Source organism: Semicossyphus pulcher, unplaced genomic scaffold (assembly GCF_022749685.1).
Source record: "Semicossyphus pulcher isolate SPU_LCO1_2020_fin unplaced genomic scaffold, fSemPul1.0.p SCAF_19, whole genome shotgun sequence".
NCBI lineage: Eukaryota > Metazoa > Chordata > Actinopteri > Labriformes > Labridae > Semicossyphus > Semicossyphus pulcher.
In genome coordinates this window covers 3375471-3393969 of record NW_027211692.1, presented here as the reverse complement: position 1 = coordinate 3393969, position 18499 = coordinate 3375471, and the positions used below count along the sequence as shown (strand labels likewise).

Genomic DNA, 18499 nt, shown 5'->3' with positions numbered 1-18499 from the left:
GGAGAAACAGAACAACATATTCTCACTTACTGAGACTAGATTAGACTTATCTACCAAGCCGACACTCTGGTATCAAATAGCATCTTTTCAGCGCTCACGTCCAGTAACAAATGAGATCACACACATCAGTAAATAATGTTTCTGTCCACTGAGATTCACTCTGAAAGCTCACAAAGTCCAGGGAGCGTCGAAATCGTCAGAGAATTATTTGAAACTTTCATTCTTATAAAAACTTTTTTTAAGAGCTGCCAAGAACCTGCTGCGATGCTGACCTTTGACCTCTGCAGGCTCTCCTTCAGGGACAGATAAGCAGACGGTAGTGAGACATAAGGGCGTCATCGTAGCTCTGTGAGAGAAAACAGCCTCTTTCGAGCCGCTGATTGTAAACAGACGAGGAGACGTTGTCATGTCGGCCCCGCAGGCTCAGTCTGGCACCACAGAAGAAGAAAAATCAAGCTGAAGGCGGCGGCTCGTCCCCGCTGCTGTGAGGACGCCTTGTTGACGTCCTGTCCAATCACATTAAACATCAGTGATGAACCTGGAGAGGAGCTAATGCATTCTGGGAAACGTTATGAGACCTGCTGATTGTTTCCTGTTTATCTGATGAGTTGTTTGTTGTGAGGCGGCATTGAGGGCAGCTGTTGCTACGGCAACCAGCGACCTTCCTGTGAGACCAAGCAAACAACGAGGCGACTTCATTTACACTCACAGACTGTAAGCTGATAAACACGGCTGAAGCAGGTCATCTGTTTATTGAAACATTTACAAACATTCAGTTTGGTTTCATGGAAAAGTCACAAGACTGAGACGGTCCAATATTTAATATATGAAACTTATGAAATCATATTTTATATCAAAATATCTTACATCAATATATCTGCATATAAAAACATGGGGCGGACAGGCGTGTAGAAAGCAGAGAGAGAGGGATGTAGGATGGAGAGAAACCCAAATGATCAAAGGAACATTTCAAACAGGTGATGGATCAGGATGGTGACAGGATGAAGAGAAGAAGGAGAAAGTGTTTGGAACAGTAAAGACAGCAAGAGTGAGAGAGACTACGGAAAGCAGAAGGAAAAAAAGCACAAGAGTGATGGAAACAAACAAGAGGAGGAGTTTGAGTCCGGATCCAGAGGACAAGGTCACAACCGTGGATAACACGGGGACTCAGCTCCGGGGAGACGACGTTCCTCTTACTGTGAGTGAGCCGACATAATTGGTCCCGGCAGCTCCCATTACTGTTGAATGTTGAATGAATAAATGGCGTTTACGGTTGGAGGTGTGTCGTGATTTGTACGGTGTGTGAGAGGTGAGCCAACATTATCCATCTATCGTGGTGAGGATGTAGTAGTGATGTGAGAGGAGGCAAAGGGAGGCAGGACAGGACAAAGCTGGAAACACTTAAGGGAAGGTGAGAGCGGTCGTTCGTAAAGAAGGTGCAGAAAGAAAGTTGAATCCAAATGTTCAGACTCAAACTCACAGACTTTGCAGACACGAGCTGAGTGCTGTCCAAACCTTCACTCCAGCAGAGGGTCTTTATGTTTTGTGCTTTAATTGGTGTTGAATAAAAAGAGTCCAGGATGTGATAGATGAATAAACTGAACCCTGAAAGTGACGTGAAGAGCAGAGAGAGTGAACGTCCTTCACCAGGTGATTTGTCATGTTGTTCTCTGAGCAAAGAAAGAGAAAGGAAAGAAATTAATGTGAAAATAAACACATTGTTTCCTCGAGCTCAGCAGATTCTCTCCATCCCGTGAACATCTGCCCGCTGAGTGTTGGCAGCTCCTCCACCACCACCGGAGGTCACTGCTATCTCTCCCTGACACATGTTAATATCACACCTCCCCCTCGCTCCCTCGCTCCCTTACTCCCTCCCCTTTTTCTCAATCTCTGAATTATCAGCTGCTCCTCCCCCTCATGTCCTCCCTCTGTATCTCCCACCTTCAGACTCCTGCTCTCCGGTGTCTCTGCTCCTCCTCTCACACACTCTCCATGTTTATGTTTTCAGAGTCTTATCTCTCCTCTCTCCTCTCCTTACCTTTACACCGAACATATTAAACTCCTCGCTGACAGAGCGAGCTAAGTAAACATGTGACAGACCAGAGGCTTCGGTGTAGAGAGATCGTGTCTTTTACAAGCTGCAGCCGAACAGAAGAGCTCTGGAGTCCTTCTTATACTCGAGAGCAGTGATTAGAATAAAAGACCACATGCAAACAGTTTCCAGAGTTATTTAACGCCTCAAAGTGTTCAGAATTTGCTTTTAGATTTGCTTTTGACTGATTTCTGGTTTTACATCTCACTTTCAGGTCCGTCCTTCCTGTGAAAGTCTTGATAATAACTCAAACAGTGTCAGCTTTAAGTGTGATCAATCATTCATGACCCTGGAGATACTCGTTTAAACTAAACATTTATAAAGGACCAGTTTGTAGAATTTGGTGGCATCTAGGGATGAGGTTACAGGTAGCATCCAATTGATCACCGCTCCGCTCACCCTCCCCTTTTATGCAAAACCAAAAAATAAACGTCAAATTTGTGAAAAACACAGGAGACGCTCTCTCGAGCCAGTAGTTTGTCCACTCTGGGCTACTGTAGAAAGATGGCTGTGCAACATGGAGGACATGGAAGATGATCTCCTCCCTCTGTAGACATGAAGAACTAATTCTCATGTAAAGAAAACACAGCGGTGATTGAAGGCTCATGAAAATATAGAAATAGATCTTACACACCTGACCTTAAACTCAAGACCAACTTAATAACTACATCTTGCAGTACGTAAGTACTATGTGTTCTAAAGCTGAGCAAACAAAACAAGCATACAAAGTTTTATGGACACAAAACCTAAAAACAGTGAAGGTGTCCAATCAAAAACGATCTCCCAGAGGTATTTACCTTCAGTGTTACCTTCAGTATCCGCCTGATGATCATTTAACTAAAGTCAACTGAGTGAAGTCCGGACCCTCATTACTTCACTAAGATTTCACTCAGAGAGCAAAAACGTCTGCAAGAGCCGATCGTCAACTCTTCTATCAGAGGAAACATCAGAAGCTCCTCGTTTGTCGAAACATATCTGCAGAACTGAAGGAATTAAATCTGGTTCATATGTTTAAGGAAATCACAGGGCGTAGTTTTTTCTGTAATCCTGCCGACAGACAAACAAACTGAAACAGTAAAACTTAATGAAGAAAATGAGCAGTTAGATGTTAATGTGATTTCCTGTCAGGGAAACTCAACTCAAAACCTCATCACAGACTGAAGGTGCAGCACGTGAAAATCTGCAATGACTGAAGTACGATGTAAATGACATACGGCGTGGCTTAATATAGTTGCATGCAAATGTTTTTGTAATTTCTAATCATGAACGTGGAAAACGAAATGTGAATGTTTCATCGTGTTAAAGAGTCTTTTTCTGGAGGTAAATAAAAGTGCTGCTGTTTTTAGTGATCACATGCAGGAGCTCTCTGGACACGCTGGGTTTGCTGAGCTTCATTCATCTGTGAAGGTTCAATTTAACTGTCCTTCAAAACACTAAAGAGCACTTTGACATTCAATTATGTACCCATAAGAAACCCTTCATGCCTCCTCTGTGCCACGTTTACACTGTAAGACAACCTGTTTCCATGACGGTCGATGGGTTCTGTACAGTGAGGTTCTGTGTGTGAAGAAGATTCTTTGTCCAGGGCAGGTTGAACAGTGACACACTCATAATAACACGCTGAATGCCCGTGACACACACACGCACACACACTCCAGTAGCTGTCATGGCGTCTGCGGCTGCCTGATTAGTGAGCCGGTGTCACGGTCGAGCTGTGACTGATCGCTCACTGACAAGCGGCCCATTTAACCGCTGCCCACGTTTGTTTTGATTCCATAAAGAAACACACACACTCAGACGGCGGTGTGTGTAATTCGTCTGGCAGCCGGCCCGAAGCCCTCGACTCTCCTGAGACCAACAGGAGCAACAGAGGAGAGGAGAAAAAGGCACTTTAATCGAGGAGGCACGGTGACACTGTGAGGCAGAGAGGGAGGGGTGTGTGTGTGTGTGCTTACTACACACACACAGTGAAGTACATGCCACCTGTCAGCTCTGACTCTTTCTTATACAGCACGTGGTAGAGGGTCAGTCTGGTTACTCAAGCCCCAGACTTCTGTTTTATAGCCCATGTCTAAAATGTTATTGAAGTTGTTTGGATGTTTATAAAAAGATCCTCACCTGTCTGCGCCCCCTCACAGGCTGAGGCAGACCCTCAGCTCCTCCAGCGTCAGGCCTCGGTCTCCGTCTCTGTCGCAGTACTGAGAGAACTTCTTGGCGCAGCGTCGCGGCTTCAGCCTCCGTCGCAGGAAGTGACGGAGAGGTCGAGCCTCGCGTTCACTCAGCACCCCGCTGGAGTCCACGTCCAGCCGGCTGAAGTGCCACCGCAGCACCTCCTCAGGTCTGGAGAACCCTGCGGCCTCCGGAGCGGTCGATGAAGAGGAGGAGGGAGGAGTGGTGGAGGTCTGAGTGCGGAAAGATGGAGAAGGAGAGCTGGGGGGAGGTGTGTTTGAGGCTCTGGCAGAAAGAGACCAAAAAGAAATGAGAGATTCATGGATTAACAGTTATAATGGAGCCCAAAGACAAAGAGTAATATGTATTAGCTTGCAAATCCATTTAATTACATGTGACAAGAGTTTAGAAGTTTAGAAAGCTCCGAAACATTCGTCAGGGAGTCGCTAAAGTTGGACCAAAGCAGCTTTCTCATTCTCAGTGAGATGAGTGTTTACAGCATCAGCAAGTCGAGCTGTCGGCAGCGTCAGACTCCTGTGATCACGTCTCCGTGCCTCCTGACAAAGTCTGTTTTCACACCCTGACCAAATATAACCCCACACTGCTATTCCTGATAAATATCAAATTTCAGGAGGACATGGCGGCCTGCTGAAAAACAAAACCACCGAGACAGCTCCGGGGTTCCTTATCAGAGAGAAACCACAGCTTCAATTTTCTGTACCAGACCACAACACAAACAAACGTGGAAGTCATTAAACACAAGAAGTTATCAGGAGCGGAATGATGATGGATATAAAACCTGGACATCCTGTGTGTGTGTGTGTGTGTGTGTGTGTGTGTGTGTGTGCAGCAGTGCTATCTGACATAACAAGGCCTCTGTTATAACACGACGTGATAAATTTGGGAGTAGTCAGAGGAGGAGTAGGAGGAGAGGCTGAAGGATGAGACACAGGTCGTGGAAACGAGCAGAGTGTAATAAAATAAGTTATAAGGAGATTAAATGAGTTGTAATAGAGCGATTTGAAGAGAGAAGCAGACGGAGGGAACCAGGTGATTACTTAAAGACTGAAGCATTGATTGGCAGAGAAACCGTGGACAGGGAAACAGATGGAGTCGGTCTGCTCTGCTCTTCAACAGTTTCCATCATTTCATCAGGATCTGGATCAGCGCTGTGGCGATCACTCAGGTGTGAAATTGGTTTTCATTTGGCTGAGCAGCTTCTCAGGGATGCAGAAACCAGAGGAAAGTTCTGCATCTGTTAAAGTCCAACATGTGCACGGAAACACGTCCAACACGGAGCTTTGAAAAGAACTTGGCACGTGTTTTTGGATCACGACTGGTGCAGAGGATTTCTGTTTTGATGTGCCCTTTTTCTCCTGTTTGTGCAGTCTGTCATGTTCTGTGATGGTGCACACGAGTACTGGGCTCAGATAAGTGGGTGCAGTGGATGACCACAGTACTCGTGCTGGTGCTGGACTTATATTTTTACATTAACATGAAAGAGGTCACCAGATGCAGTAACTAGCTCTTCATTTCTGCAGCAAACAGCGGAAGAACAACCCAATCATCACAAGTTGAGTGTTTTCTTAAATGCATTTCAACAGGCCCAGAAGAGTTCAGGATGAGTAGCTGTTATGAGAAGCACAGGCAGACTGATGTCCGAAGTCTCCTTCTCAAAGGGGACATATTTTAGCTATGAAATCAATTTTCTATCATTCTTGTGTTTCTGAATCACGTTGGTAAAGTTTGTTTCGTTTTAGATTGTATACATATTTTAATTCAAGTGTTTTTCCGAGCCTCTCCTTCCTCCTGAAACAAACTGTTTTGCCTTTCAAAGGTCAGCCTCTCTTAGATACAAGCAGGAGGGGCTCCAAGGAAAGAAGGTTGGGAACCACTGGCTTAAAGATGAATAGTGAACAGAGGAAATTTAGACACAACCTTTAAAGTGCATCATGAATCACATGTTGGCTTACTGTTTGGGACTCAGACTCCCAGCATGCTCTGCTTCCAGCTGCAAAGCTCTGACCAGACTCTGCAGGAACTGCTTCTTACGAGCTCCGGGACAGCCTGCGGGAACAGAAGAGAGGACCCTGAAACTGAGCCTCCTCCTGTTTCATGTTTACGGCTCTGTTCTCACACGTTTCATTAAGGAAGGAAGCAGGAAGAAGCGGCACCATTCCAGTACAACGCTTTCTGTGCTCATGAGGGAACATGTCCGAAAGATAAAATGATCAGGTAGCAGAAACAGAAACATATTTACCTGGCAGAGGTTTTTCCCTGAACCTCCTGTCTGCTTCTGGCTCCTCGGCCCCAGTGCAGTCTGGGATGCGGTTCCTGCAAAGAGACAGAAAGAGGAACTCATCAGGCTGAAAATATCACAGCTTCACAGTGGGAATGCCTCACTGTCCCTTGTGGGCCACTGTAGATACTTGTGAACGTCTGAAAACTGCAAATGAAAAACAAAAAGTATTTGCTCTTCTGTTTATATGTCTGTATGAATCTGGTGGTGAACGTTGTGTTAATTTCCACGAGGTAAAACATGTTTTGTAAAACATTATTTAATTGTTCAGAAGTGAGTTTAATTCCCTGCTCAATAATTAAATCAAATACTTTCTAATTAACAACAACCTCCCTGAGTTTTCCTCACACCAGTGAAGCAAACAAAACCATCACATAAAAACATCCACCAGTTTCCTCTCAGGAGTTTGTTCAGCTGAGCATCAACACGCAGATAAACCCCCCGAGAGCAAAACCAGCCGACCGCAATTCACTCTGATTTGTTCTCCGTGTTTGCTTAAAGGAAAACACACCGGAGAACTGAGACAGAAATTGGTGTATAATTGGATGATCAGGATCAAATGCTTCTGTGTGCCAGTGCGTAATTGTATCTGTGGCTTTATAAACCCGTCGTATCAAGTCAGGAGAGCGGGGGATCAAAGAAAGAGAAGGATCGAGAAAGAAAAGAATGAAATCAAAGAAAGGGAGGAAAACTGTTAAAAGTTTCAGAAGAAGTAACGAGCTGCTTGTTTGATTGATTACCTTGCAGAGGTGCCCGGCAGCGGCCTCCCGCTGTCCACCCTGACACACCAACAGTAACCTGTGGCAGCGTGACACTGCGCGGGGCTGTAGCGGCCGTCTGCAGTGCATTCTGGGATGAAACGCTCCTCCTCCCAGACTGAACGCACCTGAGAGAGCAGCGACGCCCGCTCACGCTCACACGTCTGAGGACTGTCTGCACACACACACGCACGCACACACACACGCACACACACGCGCACACACACACACACACACACACACACACACACACACACACACACACACACACACACACACACACACACACACACACACACACACACACACACACCACTTACTGCAGGGCTGTTGTATTAGATGCATTGGTCTGCACATGAGTGTGTAAGTATGTTACTCATGTACAAAGTCCCATAATAGAACCGTTACTGTATCTGTGCCTGTAGTTTAGTTTCACTTTGTGCACCAGTGAAGAAACCTGGTGGTTTGATAAATGTGTCTTGAAATCAGATTATGTCATCATCACAGTAAATGTTAATTAATCACAGCTCTGGAAAAAATTGAAAGACCCCTTCAAATGTTCCTTAAATCAGCATCTCTCTCTTCATGTCTACGGCCAGCCCGGCCCAGATGTCAACCCCAATAAAACCTCCTGAATGTGATCAAGAGGAAGACGGACGGTCACAAAGCCGAGATGCTCCAACAGACTGGAGGAGAGCATGACGAGATGCATGAACGCAGTTATTAAAAACCAGGTTAAAACATTCTGCTGTTTAAATGTCAACTTGTTTTCTTTGCTTTATTTGAGCTCTGAAAAACATCTCTTTTGCATCTTTTGTCATCATTTTCTGCAAATAAAAGACCTCAGTGAGAATATTTGATTTGAAATTCATTGATTGAAAGAAGGAGAAATGTTGTTTACAATAAAATAACAGTTAATTCAACAGAAACACAAACCTATAAATAAACCTAAAAAAGAACAAGAGAAAAACTAGGTTTTTTGCAGTGGTCTCTTATTTATTTCCGGAGCTGTATATAAAAAGTTCATGCATTGATCCGTCCCCTTACACGCTGACCCTCACCTGTGGGTCGTCTGACTGAGCGGTTTGCTTTGGGGTCAGAGTTCATCAGGATGGTCACCCAGATTGGAGGAGCAGTCAGCTCTGCACAAGAAAAACAAGACAAAACAAAGAAACATCAGTATTTAATCTGGGTAAAACAACACCAGACCAATAATGTTAAATAAACGGCCGCGGCAGCGTAAAGAATACAAAGCTTACTGAGGCAACAGGGGCCTGTAACTGTTTCGTTTGGTCACCTACAGAGACACGCGGGAAAGTTAATGAGGAACTTAAAGATTAAAAACTTTGACGTCAACAGGAGTTAGCTAAATAAGGTACTCAGACAGTCTGACAGGACACAAACAATAACTGAATGTTCCTGTTCTAATTAATCATGATGCTTAATTACAGGATGGATGATGATCAAAGTGATATTCAGGACTGGCATGTTTCAGTGATTGTTAAAGAAGCACTTACAGACATGTGAGTCACTGTTTAAAGCCTATAAATAGTCAAACACAGGATTCTTATTGAGGAAAGTTCAGCTCGTCACCTGCAGACTTTCTGGGAGCCGGTGTTGGCCCGCGTTCACCAGCTTCATCTGGAACAGAAGAAGAGAGCGTGACAGAAACAAGAATGAGGGAGGAAGCAGTCGTGAGAGAGAGTGTGAGGCGTGTGAAGACTCAGAGGAGACACAGTGAAAATTAAACAGAGAGACATTTTTGGTGTTTTGGCACGTGGAGCGTTCTGTGATGTTCAAGGTCCTGCAGGTGTGTCTGGCTCAGGAACAAACAGAGTCATGCCAGGAAGCCAGAAAAAGTACAAATGAGAAACAGAGAGAACTTTTAGAACAACTTTGTATTCAAGCAGAGTTAGACGTCTTCTCACCTCTGATTGGAAATGAATCTGCATCTGTGCTCTGAGCCGACATGTTGATGTGATCTGTTCGGGAGAATACATGAAAACAGAAAACCTCAGTATGAAAAACACAACACGTTTCATGCAGATTTAACTAACGAGTAACAGAACTGTGGCCTCAAACAACAGCAGAAGAAGACTGAGCGGCAGGTTTGTTGAATATATGAGGCATGCAATCAAAGCGCACTGCTAATCACAGTAACTGAAAGTATATAATACTACACATCCTTAAAGATGAACGATTCTGGAGCTACTTGTTTCACACTCTCTCATCTGTGTGTATAACTTGACTAAAGTATGTCTGACCGGTGCAGTTGGGGATCAGATGGAGGACTGACGTCCCGCTGACAGGTTTGCCGTCATGTGTGGAGCACCAGCAGTATCCGGTCTGATTGTGACACTGTACCGGCAGGAAGTGACCCTCTGGATGGCACTCTGGCACAAAGATGGCCGCTGCAGGGCTCACATGGCCGCTGCTGCTGTGGGTGCTGGCCTCCAGGGCCTGAGCCCGGGCCTGCTGGCATTTGGACTGAGTGGGGTCTAAGAAGGAAGAGAAGTCGAGACATTACTGCATTTAAATTAACGTTTCCCCTCTGTTTATTTTTCATGCTAAAAAAAGCATAATTCAAGTAAAGCAACAACATTGCAACATAAAGATAAAAACATGATCAGCAGGTGTTGGTGTATTTTTACAGGTGTGTACCTGAGCAGTGAGCTCGTGGCGCGAGGCGGAGCTGTGTGTTGATGCACTGAGCTCTCTGGAAGGCACACAGAGATTTATACAGCCTGCCGTTGCTCCCACACACAGCTCTGTGGCGCCCCCTCTGGCAGTCCAGGACACAACCGCGAGGCCACATGTTCTCTGTGATCAGGAACGGCTGCAAACACACAAACACATACTTTGGAATAACTCTTTCACAATGTGCAACTTGTAATTGTAAACACTCTTCTTCTCTAATGGTTTATGAACTCAGATCTACAGGATGCTACAAACAGCATGTCGATGCATGTAGTGTAAATGTTACCTGCAGAGTTATTGTTTGTTGGACACACTTTGCTTCTTGTACTTTGTGCTGCAACAGTTTAATTTTAATAAAAAGTGTGACTGAACACCACAGTGTCCTCCCACCACAGACAGGAGTGTCTCAGTCTACCTTCTGAGCGTTCCCTGACAGCAGAGTGTGGCTGAGCACTAATAAAACTGTCCAAACACTGCAGGTGAGAGGAAGAGATACAGTGAAACACGTTTTATAGCCTCTGCATGGCTGTCTGTGTGTGAAGGAGAAATTGGACACCAGTGTGTCGAGCTTCTGAAGTCACGCCAGGAATAACTGGGCCGAGGGAGAGAACAAGAGGCAGAACTAAAGACGCCGAGAAAGAGAGTCACAAGAGACAAAACATCTGACAGACATGCGTTTCAGGAACGCTGAGCACAGAGAGAAAAGTTTCTCATTCACCTGTGACAGCTTCAGTTTGGCTAACTGGTGAATGAACTTTACTAATTGAGGTGAGGAGGCAGCATCTTCCCTGCAGACACACTGCTTTCATCTGTCTGTGCTGTCAGGAGCTGTGAGAGGAGGAGGAGGGGGAGGAGGAGGAGGAGGAGGAGGAAGGCTTTGTGCCTGACAGGAAAACTTTCCCACAAACTTTTTCAGCTAAATGGAGCTTCTGCACAAATGTAAAATGATCCAAATATTTGGAAATAACTGAAATAGCTCAGCAGCCAATGGAAACATGTTTCCTCCCTGAAGGTTTCTGCAGGCGGATTCTGAGCCAACAGCTTTTATACCTTACGCTGCTATTTCCTCTTTTATGATCCGACCAGCTTCAAAATGTTTTAAGAGTCAGTAAATTGCTTCTTACATAAACTTCTAACATTAGCATTAATGAGGAAAAATAAAGTTCAGACGATTATTGGTCTCTACCAGCTGCTGCGCTACATTTTAATGGGTAACGCCACAGGTAGCATATAAACAGTGAAGAAACACACCCATCTACACAAGTTTAACAGGGAGGGGGGAAATATTTAGAGGAGGAAACAGAGTTCAATAACTCTCACGCTTTAATATCATTAAAAGAAACCTTCGCTTTGACTGGAAGTAACCAGAGACCAGACGAGCTGCAAGTCCTTCAAAATAAAAGTTTATTTTCCAAATATTAACTCGTATATGTCGTAACACTGCTCATAAACTTCATTATAAATCCAAAGTATCGTTTCATCTGCAACTGTGTAACAAATCTGAGAGGAGAGGAGAGGAGAGGAGAGGAGAGGAGAGGAGAGGAGAGGAGAGGAGAGGAGAGGAGAGGAGAGGAGAGGAGAGGAGAGGAGAGGAGAGGAGAATGTGATCTAAATTGCTCCCACATGCTCCTCTGGTTGCCTGACAAACTCTCAGCTCAGGATATAAAAAACATCTACAGCACATACATGAGATTCGTCACAGTGCTGCACAGACTCACTAAACACACCTGAAACACACACACACACTGACCTCACCTTCTCACTCTTCATCAGTGCCTCTTTGTCCTCCCCTCTCTCAAAGCGTGCATACACAAGCGTGCACACACAAACACACACACACACACACTCTGAGACACTCCAGTAAATTTGCCGCGGTGTGTCTGACACTGTTGACATAATTTAGTGGTGAATGAGGCCTCTGTGCCCACACATCAGGACATTAAACCATGTTCTGACTGCAGACATAGAATAATAAATGTGATTACACTTAGAAAAAGTCCCAGTTGATTATTCAATCATTTGATTAATTGTTAAATTATTCAACAATTTTGCAGCTCTAATTGATTATATAAATAAAGTGACAACACCATTCAGACTTCAACGTCAAACTAAGTGTTTCAGAAAAAGTAGTTCCTCCAAGTCTCGTCTATGTTACTGCTAAAGTTCATCACTGGGAGAATATTTAAAGTCATGTTAGTTTGCAGATAATCTAATAATCAAATGAGTGTCTCCGAACTCTTGTCCATTATTGTGCTTATTTATTTTTATTTGCTTGATGACATAAAGGTATAGAGGAGAAGAGAAATGAAGAGAGGGATGAAAGGAGGTATAGGACAAAGTAAAGGACACACTAGAGGGGAAAGTACGATTAGGAATGAAGAACAGCGTGCAAAGAGTGAATGGAGACGGAACTGAAAGACTAGAGGAGGTTAGAGCTAATAGGGTAAGGAGGGATAAAAGGAGTTGTAGTTTGGGGCCAGGAGGTGCAAGGTGTTGGGCAGACTGGATTTCCTGTCAGTCAGGTAGAACTACAGCAACTACAATATCCTCAGTGTTAAAACAATTAGCACCTGTTTGGCCTATAAAACTTAGTGTGTGCAAGTGTGTGTGTGAGAGAGAGAGGAGGCAGGAAGTGAGCGAGCAGCAGAAAAGGCGAGAACAAGCCGCCACTGTCTCCTCGTGCTTCACACATTCCAGATACCACGGACCGGCCGCTTTAGTAAACCCTAAAAACTCATCTCCTGAGCTTTGTGAAACACGGTGTTCGGTCTGCAACAGAGTCGCTGATGCTGCTGAAAGGTTGTTGACACCCTGCGAGGGATTTAAGGTCTGAACAAACTGCCCGAGCTGTCGTACAGGAGCCAGACGAGGAGTGAATCGGCCGCTTGTGAACGCAGCTTTTTCGCCCTCTGCCATTAATCAGTACAGTGTATGTTAAACCCACCATTAACACACACACACACACACACACACACACACACACACAGGGATGACGATGACATGCTGACATGTGTAATTTGTCAGGGGATTCAGAGGTGAACAAACATCTACTCCACACATCATTCAGCAGTGATGACCTACACTATGAATGGTGACAGACACACACATTCATCTGCTCCCCTGATGAAGAGCCAGACTAATATTCCTGCACGTATTCAGAGTGTGTCCGTGCAGTTCTGTTTATTTGCACCTTTAAGAAATGAAGTAAAAGTTAGTATGTTTTAGTTCACTGAATACAAATGACCTGCTCTTGACATTAACTGCCACTTATTTACAGATGCTCAGCTTCCCCTGTGAGTTAACACTCATTACACACCTTTGCTTTGAACTGTTACATTGTTTATTGTTGGCTAAAATACTTACTTGCTATTAGATATAATGTGGTATCATGCATTTTGTTAGCTAGTGAGGTAGTTTAGCATACTAGCCAACTAACATATCAACTCTGATAGTAGTGATATAGCAAGATAGCGAGTGGGCAAGCTAAAGTTAGCAAGCTAGCTGTAACTTGGTTGCTTCTGAACGTTAGCTGATAACGTAGCTTGTAAACAGCAAGCTAGCCAATTAACCAGCCAGATTTATCCCAGGAGTCTGGATGGAGCTGATGATATCAACTCAAGACAGTTAACAGAAGGTTATACTACGTTAGCTAGCATAAATCAAATGCCCTGCCGATTTTGACCCCAGATATCCTGACACTGGTTAGATTCCTGTCGTGACTCTAACACAGTGCTGGCAGTTTGTTGACATTAACGGGATACTATTCTACTTTTACTTCTAATAGTTACTATTGATGCACATTGTTTGCACTGTCAGGGAGCTGAAGAGAGGTTATTTTCCAGATACATCACTACTTTCGCGATATGGCAACGAAAAAGAATTAGTGCATATAAAATGCCTCAGATAGCAACATTCGTTTTAAATGTCCATTGTTTTAGCAACATGCTGTATGGTATGTTTTTGTTGTTGGGGATATTGTATATAGCCCATCTGTTGTCCTAAATACTAAAAATTCATTCATTTGGGTTTTTAATGAGGACGAAGGAAGAGACGGATCATTTGGAGGATTTTTACAAGGTCATTAAACATATTTATGCAGGAAAAAAATGTCAGACACAATTTGTTATTTCAAGCAGAGCATTTTATATGTCTTAAAACATGACTGGAGCTGCTCTTTAATGTTTTTGTATGCAACTATTGCAGAGGTCATATTGGAATATATACTGTGTCTCTGATAGTGTCTCACCTTTTCATATTTTATCATATGTCTACATGTGCTCACTGTGTAGCTGTGATATTTGTTCAGCATAGGCCTGCCTATAAAATACATTATAGGATTACTGTGGCTTTTCATAAGAGTTCTCACCTTCTCTCTCTCACACACACACCTGTGTGTTTCCCCTGAGAAGAAGGTTAAATATTTGCCTGGCAGCCGTGTGTGGGTTTATGGTTTGGTCCTACTGGCTGGTGTTAGCCTGCTGTCCTCCAGGGAGCACGCACACACACACACACACACACACACAGACACACACAGGACAACTTCTAAATCAAACACGAACATTAATCTCTTTATCCTGAAAATCAATATTGTCTTTGATGCTGCCAGAATAACCAGAATAATACAGAGCGAGCCCGAGTCGTGTTAAAAGTCTGTTCAGTTTGAACAAACCAGTTACACACCACAGCTGATTAAACCCGGCCCTTCAGAGCCGCTGTGGTGGAGCCGTTAGTGGCCGTGGTCCCTGAATAGAAAGACCATTATATATAAAATTAAACCCACACATACGTTTGACCACTTACAAGGTGAGGGACTGTTTTTGTTATCCAGACTGGGTAACACTTCAGGTGTCGTCTGGTGCTGACAATTAAACTCTTTGTCCTCCTGAAAGGTTTATGCAGCTGCAGAAGGGTCTGAGAGTGAAGAAGCTGGTTTTTCACTGAGTGCTGAGAAGCAGTCATCTTGTTCTTTTTATATCTTTGTTTGACTTTATAAAGAAGCATGATAGAACAATATAGAGACGGACATTTTAAAGTACAATCTGACAGTTTACTGCAAAAATGTTTCTACACATTAAGCCCGTGTACTTTGGGATTTTCTTCTAAGCACTGCATTAAGCCAATAAGCTGATTACAAGCCAATAACCTTTACAGAAAGCAGTAACTCCATCTTTGTATCAAATACAAGAGCATACTTTCAAAACTGGTTTACACCTGTTAGCTTGATGGACTGGTGAGTTTGCCAAAACTAAAAGTTGTAAACATGACAATTGTAGGACTAAAGTTTTCAAGCATAAACCTTAAAATGTAAATTGTCTAAAGCCATCAAAGCTAAAGCTACCACAGGCCTAAATGTAGTTTGCAGACTTTAAACTTAATGCAAACATTACTCAATCTGCACTAAAGTTCCAGACTCACTAGTTTAGTCAACAGGAAACATGTGAGTAAGTTAAAGTTCACGTCTTACCGCTGTTCTGTCAGTCTGAACCGACTCCGTAAACAAGAAGACGAGCAGCGCGCGGCAGGTGAAGGTGAGCGCGAGCATCATTCCTGCCAAAGCGGACCAGATGAGGAGCGGCCGCGCGCCTTTAGCTCCCTGTTGTTCCGAGGTTTCAAAGCGCCGCGGTGCGCGCGGAGCCAGTCTGAGGTTGTCGATGATGACGACGAGGAAGAGTCCCAACAAATACCGGGTCAGGTCACGACTTTGAAGTCACGTCTTCAGGTGTCACCGTGCTGCCCATGTTGTTGTTCAGTGTTCTCGAGCTGACTCAAAGTAGCACAGCAGCGCGCGCAAAGCAGGCCCGAGTGCCTCATGCGCACGAAACCCGTCCTCTCCATAAGGTACTGCCCATTTCCGCTCCTCGTGCCTTCAACAGGTCAGTTTATCCAGACGACGAAACCGAAAGATCTACAGCTGGCAGCTGTTTGTTCAACTTTAGTTTATTTAAACTTTTAAAATAATACATGGGAATAAATGTTCCTTGTGTTTTAATTTGATTACTTGAGGTTAAACTTTAAATAATAGATTAAAAAACAGTTACACAAGAAGATTAAGACTTCTCTACATCCGCTGGATTTGTGAAATTAAATCTCTCATTTAATCAAAATCTCATCACTCATCTTTCCTTGGGAGCTCTTCCTCTAACCTCATTAAAACTCTTTCTATTTATTGTTTCTGTAAAGATAAAATCACAGTCACTCAATAGGAATGTTTTCTTCTCTTTATAAAACAACCAGATGGCATGAAGAAGCTGATTAAGTTTTGAACACTATAACAAAAAAAGACATCGAGACGCACAGATGTATTTTGTAAGGAAACTTTTTATGTGTGCTTTGTGAAACTCACTTATCATTAGAGACAGAAGGCGTTGCAGTTTCCAGTACAGCAGATAAGGTTTGATATTAAAGAGTACAAAAAAAGGAAAATCACAATTCCAGAGTTCATTTCTCTCCAACCTCGCAGGGAAAAAAAGAGAAAGAAAAAAAGAAACAAGCTTTTGGTCCGAGTCTTTTCTTCTCAGTTCCTTCCCTGTCTGTGCCTCCCTCTGTCTCCCCCCTCCTCACCCTCTAACAGCCAACAAACACCGGGGAAATCTGTTATCCTCTGTGTAGACTGTGGAGACTCTCAGATTGTTGCCCACAACTTTCCCCAGAACTCAGATATTGAACACATTATGATTGCATAGTTTTTTTTTTTTACATAACAATTTTCCTTTTTTGATATTTTTATTTGCACATAATGGAATGTTTACATACAGACCCCTCTCCGATCTTTCCCCTCCCTCTTTCCTCAGAGTAAAATTTCTTTCCCTTTTCTTCAGAGATAAATGAGGGGATGGAGGGATGGGGAAGAGAAGGAGGAGAGGGAGAGAGTGGGACAGTGAGATAAGGAGAAAGTAAGAGAGAGAGAGGGACAGGGCTGTAGCCACCAACAGGCACATTTATGTCTTTACTTTTCCAAAAGTCACTTGGGCGTAACCCTTTAAATCCAGGAAGTGAGAGAACGTTCATTCAGCCAATCAAAAACATCCATGACGTTGATATATTTCTATTTGTGTGTGTGGTTTCTGGAATATAAAACTGGACTAACTCTGATTACTACGTTCTTTACTATCATATAAATGTATAGCTTTGTATTTAAATAAGCACCTGATGCCCACCCCAGGAGGAGAACCGTTTCACAGAAGCAAATAACTGTGGATATTATGCCTGTCATGGGATTTATACAGGAGAAGATATACTAGCCTCAACTTCACGGCTACCAACGTTTTCTATGAGTATTTTTTTCATTGCTAAAAGAAAAATAAAGTTGAAAAGACGTCTGGAAGTTCAAACCTATCCACTGTCGAAACTGCTCTGTGTGTCACTATCATTGGCTTTTACATCGTCTTAATAAATGTCTCTACTTTGCTCTACTGGAAAGCCTGCGTTGATTATTTCCAACAACTGGGACCGAGTGTCATTCTTCGCACTGAAAAAAAAAAGTATGTACAGCGCTAAACCCCGCCCTCCCACCTGCACCGACCCCTGACCCCACCCGACCGCACCCACCTGCTCCAGAAAATAAACAAAAAAAGGAATAAACAAAGACAGGAGGAGGAAAAGAGCTGAGGTTAGACAGGTCACCTTATCCAGCAACATGGGAATTATGGGTAAATATGTCATTTTATCTCTGGTTGGTCAACACCCCCCTCCCCTCCCTCCAACCCACCCTCCCTTTCGACCTCTGACCCCGCAGCATATATCTCTCTAGGATCTAATACACAAACCTGCCAGTCGCCACGTCAAACCCCACACTGCCCCGCCCCCGCCTCGCGCCCTGAACCCCACCTGGCAAGAAGAAAAATTATAATAAAATAAACAAAAATTAGCATAAGTATCAGATTAGCTTGTGCCCCTCCCCCCTCCCAGTCCTAACCCCCGTCCTTTCCCTGTTTGACCCCACGAAGGCAGACAGGGTGAAGCTAAGGACCCGCTCTACAGACGTCTGTCCCCTCGTCCCTCGGCTGCCCCTGGAGACGCCCGCTCATATAAACCTTTGTGACAAATTGACCTTGATCCCTCTCGAGCTGAAAACATCCGGCAGAGGCCAAAACTAACTACAGTCCAATCAACATCTCAGAGTCTTTAACATTTCACCTCACAACCACTCAAATTCTTCCAAACGTTCGATTCCCGGCGTCTCCTCTGCGCACAGAAAGACTCTCTACCTCCCCTCCCCTCTTCCTCCTCTCCCTCCCTCCCTCGTCTGTCCAGCCCTCCTCATCCTTCTCCTCCTCTACAGGTCGCTCTCTCCGTACAGGGCGGTGGAGAAGGACATGTAGTCGAGGGCTCCGGGGACAGCGTCGGGCCCAGTGTAGGGCGCCATGCGGGCGATGCAGTACTCTGCCTGGTCCGGGGGGAGCTCCCTCCTCAGCTCGTCGGCCGTGATGAAGTTCTGTTAGAAACAAGGAGAGGGAGGACCAGTGAGTGATGTCACGTCTAACC

At 44.2% G+C, this 18499-nt stretch overlaps 2 protein-coding genes across 3 annotated transcripts in view; both read right to left on the bottom strand.

Annotated features, from left to right (window-relative positions):
• Positions 1-733: 733 nt before the first annotated feature.
• LOC138597429 (SPARC-related modular calcium-binding protein 1-like) lies at positions 734-15702 on the bottom strand. The gene is made up of 11 exons (XM_069669028.1): positions 15480-15702; positions 9980-10154; positions 9583-9816; positions 9247-9300; positions 8912-8959; positions 8380-8460; positions 7301-7493; positions 6522-6595; positions 6235-6328; positions 4211-4546; positions 734-1670 (listed from the first exon to the last, which is right to left on the bottom strand). The coding sequence occupies exons 1-10, from the start codon at positions 15558-15560 to the stop codon at positions 4225-4227; spliced, it is 1356 nt and encodes a 451-aa protein (XP_069525129.1). The 5' UTR covers positions 15561-15702; the 3' UTR covers positions 734-1670; positions 4211-4224.
• Positions 15703-16313: 611 nt separating this feature from the next.
• The window catches only part of actn4 (actinin, alpha 4), a 56807-nt gene continuing 54621 nt past the window's right edge, over positions 16314-18499 (bottom strand). For both annotated transcript variants that reach the window (XM_069668673.1, XM_069668674.1), the window contains exon 22: positions 16314-18449. In XM_069668673.1, the coding sequence (XP_069524774.1) occupies positions 18291-18449 (159 nt within the window). In that variant the 3' untranslated portion in view covers positions 16314-18290. The remainder of the gene's footprint in view (positions 18450-18499) is intronic.

What these genes read in the sequence shown, in the direction of transcription:
- LOC138597429 (XM_069669028.1), bottom strand. Translation starts at nt 15,560, where the DNA reads ATGATGCTCGCGCTCACCTTCACCTGCCGCGCGCTGCTCGTCTTCTTG. An exon ending in AGATTCATTTCCAATCAGAG is followed by an intron (nt 8,960 to 9,246) that starts GTGAGAAGACGT and finishes CTTCTGTTCCAG; the next exon opens with ATGAAGCTGGTGAACGCGGG. An exon ending in GGGAGTCTGAGTCCCAAACA is followed by an intron (nt 4,547 to 6,234) that starts GTAAGCCAACAT and finishes TCTTTCTGCCAG; the next exon opens with AGCCTCAAACACACCTCCCC.